The 6,496-nt window shown below is 51.5% G+C and overlaps 1 protein-coding gene across 1 annotated transcript; it reads left to right on the top strand.

The window, feature by feature from the left end:
• Positions 1-21: 21 nt before the first annotated feature.
• DTYMK (deoxythymidylate kinase) lies at positions 22-5,459 on the top strand. Its single transcript, XM_051782491.1, has 5 exons — positions 22-185; positions 908-1,016; positions 2,183-2,273; positions 4,167-4,364; positions 4,924-5,459. The coding sequence occupies exons 1-5, from the start codon at positions 56-58 to the stop codon at positions 5,032-5,034; spliced, it is 639 nt and encodes a 212-aa protein (XP_051638451.1). The 5' UTR covers positions 22-55; the 3' UTR covers positions 5,035-5,459.
• The last annotated feature ends 1,037 nt before the right edge of the window (positions 5,460-6,496 follow it).

Raw genomic sequence — 6,496 nt, forward strand, 5'->3', positions numbered from 1 at the left:
TTGGCCGGCGCGGGGCGGCGGGGGCGGGGCGGCGCGGCGCGGCGCGCGCGCGGCGATGGCGGCGCGGCGCGGGGCCCTCATCGCGCTGGAGGGCGTGGACAGGGCCGGCAAGAGCACGCAGGGACGGCGCCTCGTGCAGGGGCTGCGGGCCGCCGGGCACAAGGCTGACCTCATCCGCTTCCCGGGTACGGGGCGCGCAGGGCGGGCCTCGCCCGCTTCCCGGGGGCGGGGGGCACGGGGCACGGGGCCGAGCTCATGGGGCACGGCGGGGCCGTGGGGCACGGGGCCGGCCTCGTCCGCTTCCCGGGTACGACGGGGCGGGGCCCCGGGGGGGCACCAGGCGCTCGATGTGAACAATGACACGGGGGGTGCCGGCAGGGGGCTCTGGTGGCGGATAGACCCCCTCCCACGCCGGATGGACCGACCGCCCCCCACCCGTGAGAGATGGACCGTCATGCTCGGATAGATCGACTGACCGCCCCCCAGCCTGGGACAGGCAGATATTCCTATCCCCGGACGGGCCGACCGCCCCCCACCACGACAGATGGACCCCCCATGCTTGGGCAGGCCGACCGGCCGCCTCCCATCCTGGGACAGGCAGATACTCCCATCCGTGCTTGGACTGAGCTCTTCCCACCCGTGGCAGATTGACCTCCTCCCAGTCTGCCACAGGCTGGGAGATTCCCATCCCCATATGGACTGGTCTCCTCTGACCCGTGACCAACAAACATACCCCCCACCCCGGACAGACCAACCTCCCCCAACCCGAGACAGACAGACCCCCACCCTGGATGGACTGACCTCTTCCCACCTGTTACAGACAGACAGACTCCCAGGAGAGAGGGACACCCCTCTGGGAAGAGCAGCTTAGGGCAGCCTTTGCTTCTTCTCCCCCTTTTTCCCCCAGACAGAACGACAGAGATTGGGCAGCTGATCAGCTCCTACCTGGTGAGGGAGAAGGACCTGGAGGACCACACAGTTCACCTGCTCTTCTCTGCCAACCGCTGGGAACATGTGTAAGGAGGAAGTTTCTTCAGTTGTAGAAGAAAAATGGGTGGTGTTGAATCCCCCTGGGGTTTGAGCTTGCAGTGGATACAGAAAGTACAGGGCTGCGATCCTGTTCAGCCAGGGAAACAGGCTGGAAGTGATGTCTCAAGGACTCTTCCAGCTTTGGATTTAATCATAGAATCCCAGAATGGCTTAGGTTGGAAAGGACCTTAAGGACCATCGAGTTCCACCCCCTGCCAAGGGCAGGGACACCTTCCACTATCCCACATTACTCCAAGCCCCGTCCAACCTGGCCTTGGACACTTCCAGGGATGGGGCAGCCACAGCTTCTCTGGGCAACCTGTGCCAGAGCTGCACTTCCTCACAGGGAAGAATTTCTACTCCCTATCCTATCTAACCCTGGCCTTGTAAACTTAGATCAGGTACCACGGTGTGGCTTTTTGGAATCATTGGTACCATATTTCCAGTCCCTGTTCCATACTGGATTAAAGAACTGGGGAGCTGAGACTGAACCAGCCTAGACTGTGAATTTACTCTTTTCCCTGAAGAGGCCTTGCTTTGCCAGGCAGTCCCTGTGAGTGACAATGGTTAAGGAATTGCCCCCAAATTTCCCCTCAAGCCAAAGGCTGTGTTCAGCCATGACTGGCTGTCCTTGCTTTAGCCCCCAAGGCTTCGTGTGTGGAGGTGGGGAAGTGGGTGTTGGCTGTTGTTTTCACCTGGAAACCTATATTGCAAAATGTTCTCATTTTACAGAAAAGCTTTTGTGGCTCTGCTGTAGTGGCAGTGACAAGGAAACTGTGAGTAAGGCAGATGAGTGAGCTCTAATAAGAACTGTCATTGTGAATAAAGGGGGCAGAGCGTATCCCAAATCTACTGCACCACCTAAAGAGGGTCATTCATATCAATACAGTTCAGTTGTGATCTTGCCTGTAAGCCCTGGAGCTGCCTAGAGCAGTGCCCAGCCCTTGGCACCCTGAATTTGGGTGTCTTGAAAGGATATTTGGTTAATGCCTGTCAGAGAATACAAACAGCTCTTTGTCTGCATCACAGCTGACCCTGACAGTGATCTCTGGTAATACTGACATACTTGGTTTTTTAGATGGAACTCCTTTCATTTCTGTCACTACAAAGGAGTGTAACTAACTTCATTATTTTATCTCCCACATGGTTTCAGACCACTGATGAAAGAGAAGCTACACCAAGGGATCACGATCGTGGTTGACAGATACGCCTTCTCTGGAGTGGCCTTCACGAATGCCAAAGGGGTGAGTGAGTCCTGCAGCAGCCCCTGCCCCTCTCTCTGTTTGGGGGAGCAGCTCCAGGTAGATGCCATTGCTGTGAGTGGCCCAGGGGCCATTATCCTGCTGGGAAATGAGGATTGCAAGTGAGGGCTGGAAGTTTCAGCTCAGGTGTTGACATAGTGTGTTTGTCCGGGTCTGCCCTTCCCCAGAACAAAGAAACTCACTTGGTTGCTTTCTGTAAATCTGGACAGACTCCTGGACTGGAAGCTGACCTGTTTGACTCTGGAGAATGATTCCAGGAGTTTATTTAAGACTCTCCGTGCTTGCTCTGACTGCTGGCCCATAAACTTGCAAAGAATAACAGAACCACTTATGTTGGAAAGCACGTGTGGAAGTCATGAAGCCCAGCCTCCAGCAGGGCTGACTCGGGCCCACGTCCAGCCAAAGTTTGAGTCTCTCCAGGGATGTAGATCCACTCCTTTCTGGGCTCTTCTTTGCTCACCTTCAGAGTAAAAAGTGACTTTCTTCATTTAGCCTGAAGTTCTCACGTTCCCACTTGTGCCTTTGGGCCTGTCCCTGCTTCCAGGACAAGTCAGCTCTGTCAGCCTCCCTGTTCTGCACAGTCACTCTTGTCCCATTCCATCAGATGAGCCCCATTCCTGCTGAGTAGCCCTCAATCCTCAAAGAGCACCCTGTGGTCACAGAAGCTGAAGCCAGGCCTGCAGCACCAGTGTCCTGCATTAATTCCTGCCCAAGCCTTTTCCTGCTTCCTGGGAGGATTGAGGAGATCTGGGTCCCCATGCCTTGCACCCTCACCTACATCTTTGTCCACCCTCCTGCTTCCCCAAACCTGGACAGTGGGGCTTAACCCTGAGATGGATGCATTAAAGCATTAAGGTGCTAATTGGGTGTCTGCAAAGGCCCCAAATTAGGAGCGAAGACATGTAACACAGGCTGAGTCAGTCACTCCAAAACAATGATCCCAAGCCCATATGGGCACAGCAAGGAATGTTCTGCTATCCAGTGGGGGGAAAAATGTCTTAAAGTGTCTACATTTCTTTGACTGCAGCTGTCAACCTGCAGCACTCAGGCATATGGATGCAACTCTTGGGAAGCAGGGATGGCATCCTTTGCTAGAAGGGATCTCATCTACTTGTTAAAGGAGTGGAGTTTGACATGTTTTTCACTCCAGAAGCATTCCCAGAAGGAGGGAAGATGTTGATGCCCATATCTAACACAGTAGTTACCAGCAGCCAGAGCTCATGTCCAAGATGCTGTGGCACTTCCAGCTTCTATCACACCCTCAAGGGATTAAAAACTCCACTGCATAGGCATCCAAAAAACACCCAAACTGCTGGGATACAGAACATCTGGGGAGAAACTGGAGGGCAGATTTGCCTGCTCCTCTTAAAAGAGGGATTTAGGATTTGGATGAGCATTAAGTGGACAAGCCTCCATGGTCTCCCCACACCATCATGGATTCACGTGCCCTGATGGAAGTCTTCAGATCAGTCAACAAGATCCAGAAACTGGAGAACTGCTTCTCTTGTGTCTGGACTGAAATTCCTGGGTAAGTGAGTGTTGAAAAGGAGCCTCCATGGGCTCAGAGATCCACAGGGAAGCTGTGTGGTGTTTGTATTTGGGAGCAGCTTTCTTTTGGACCAAGCACGAGTTTTGGACTGATACAGGCTGTGAGGAGGCTCAGGATGTGCCTTGGTAGAGCTCTGAAGGGCTCTGCAGAAGAGGCATTAAAATTTTTAGCTCTGTCCAACTCAAGTGAGCACAAGGGGTGCACAGCACCCAGCAAAACCTGCTCCCCCCCAAATTACCAGGACTGAATTCCCACATGGTAAGCTGGGATATTATCGCTTTTTGTGTTTCTTTCACCTCAAGTTTGGTTGTCTTTGTTTGGGACAGAACTTCTGCCTGGACTGGTGCAAACAGCCCGACGTGGGACTCCCAAAGCCAGACCTGATCCTGTTCCTTCAGTTAAGCCCAGAAGAAGCAGCAGAACGAGGGAACTATGGACATGAACGTTATGAATCCAGCTCCTTCCAAGAGAAAGTTCTGCAGTCCTTCTATTGTCTGATGGAAGACAAGACCCTGAACTGGAAGGTGAGGAAATAACCCCAATGGGCTGGTCATGGACTGGGGTGGGGGTCTCTCATGAGAGCTCCCAAACTGTGCCCATCATATCCCTGTGCTCCCCCTTCCTGCTCCTGGTCAGGGGGACATGCTGGGGACCAGCCAAGGGCACTGTGGGCTGTGGCAGAGGGCACTTCCCTGTTGCAGAACACCCTGGTCAGCTCTTGGAGCACCAGTGATGAATCTCAGCTTACCTGCCTCTATGTATCTAACACATCCCAAAGAGTGTCAGCAAACAACATGCAACAGCAGTTTCTTCTGTTTCCCTTCACCCAGCCCCACATCTACTTCTTAAATGTCTATTCCTAAATAGATTTTTCCCAGTTCCACTCCAGAAGCAGTGCACAGGAGGTATAATTAGCTCATTTCACTGCTCAGGAACAGTAACAATATTGAGTAATGAGGGGGAGCAGATGTTAACAGCAAAGATTTTCTCATTTTCTGGTGTCCAGTAACATGTTTCTGTGTTTTCTGTATCTATCCTGTTTTGGTTTTTTTTTTGGTTTTTTTTTTTTTGTCTTGGAAACAGACAGTGGATGCTTCACAGAGCATAGAAGACTTGCACAGAGAAATCAAGTCCATTGCAGAGAAAACCATGGAGGAGGTTCAGAATAAACCTCTGGAAGAACTCTGGAAATAAGACTTGATACAGGGCAGGTCTAAAGGAATAGGGGAAAGCTCACCTCATGGATGACTCCCTTACATATCACTCTCCAGTAGCTACAGCTCAGATCCTGAGTATTCTTCTGGGTCCAACGATGCTGATGTCCTTGTTATTTCATCTGCTCCTTCCCCTCCATAGTCCCTTCCACATTTTTTAAATGAATATGCCATAAGCATGAATCAAATTCTTGGTAAAAACTTCCCTATCCCAAACAGGAGCTCTTGTTGCAGCTCGAGTCCTGGGGTGCAGATGTGGGTGTGAAGCCCAGGGCCACCCCTGAGCATGGAGAGTTTCCAGTTCAGGGAACTGCCGTGTTTCTGATTATTCTGCCTCTCTAGTAAATGCACCCTGCATGCTCAAACCGGTTTGTAGAGGACTTGCTAATAAATTATTATTTTTAAGCATTTGGCACAGGGCATTTTTTTTCCCAGTATGATCATTTATCTTCTAGAAGGGCACGTGGGAGGTGAAAGTGCTGCAGTTCAGGCTCTAAATCCAAGGAAAGCTGTTTGCTGGAGCTGTGGAATGAAGGGAGAGGTGAATTCAGGCCTCCTTCCCAGATGTGCACTGAGAATGGGACAGAAAAGTGCTGTGAGCAGGTAAGAGCCTGAAATAGATGGATTAGCTCACAGCAAGGCCAGTTTGGAGGGTGAGTAGCACATAAGCTATTTTAGACTGGCTAAGATGAGGGGAATCAATCTGTGGCTCCTACACACCCCTCAGTGCAATTTAAACAGCCCATAAGGGCTGCCAAACCAGACCAGCTATGAATCACCCAAGCCATCAGTAACAACCAGCAAACCACAACAAACTGGAATGTTAAATCATTTGCAAGGGGCACTGAGAGATGGGGATGCCCAGGAGAGTTCATGTCTCTGCTGGACAGTTAACACACCTTGTAGCAGGGTGGACTGCATTAATCTCCTGCTTGAACTCTCAGAGAGAGGCAGATTGAACTGATTCCCTTGCAGGGAAAGGAAAGCTAAATGTTTAAAGCAAAATTGCTAATACAGACATCAGCTGAAATGGAAAAAGCTGCTCCTTTCCCTCCACAGCTGCCCAGCACTTGGCAGCCAAACACTTCTGGTGAAGCAGATGAGTGCCTGTAATGCTGAATCAGGCCCTGACAGCACCACTGACACAAGACAACACACAGGGAAGTCATTTAATTATTAGCTTTAAGGGCCTGACTGAAAAGCCAGAAATACCTGTTAAAGATCTTAGACAGCTGAGCTTAGTTCTGTTATTGGGGTTGTGTTAACACTCAGGTAAAAACCTGTCTGGCTGAGCTGTCCTTAACCATGAAATCATGAACGTGAAATAAGCAGTAGAATCACAGAATGGTCGGGGTTGGAAGGGACCTTAAAGATCATCTTGTTCTATGGGCAGGGACACCTTCCACTAGCCCAGGTTGCTCCAAGCCCCATCCAGCCTGGCC

Source organism: Manacus candei, unplaced genomic scaffold (assembly GCF_025592945.1).
Source record: "Manacus candei isolate 608988 ecotype Guabito, Panama unplaced genomic scaffold, ASM2559294v1 h1tg000015l, whole genome shotgun sequence".
NCBI classification, from domain to species: Eukaryota; Metazoa; Chordata; class Aves; order Passeriformes; family Pipridae; genus Manacus; species Manacus candei.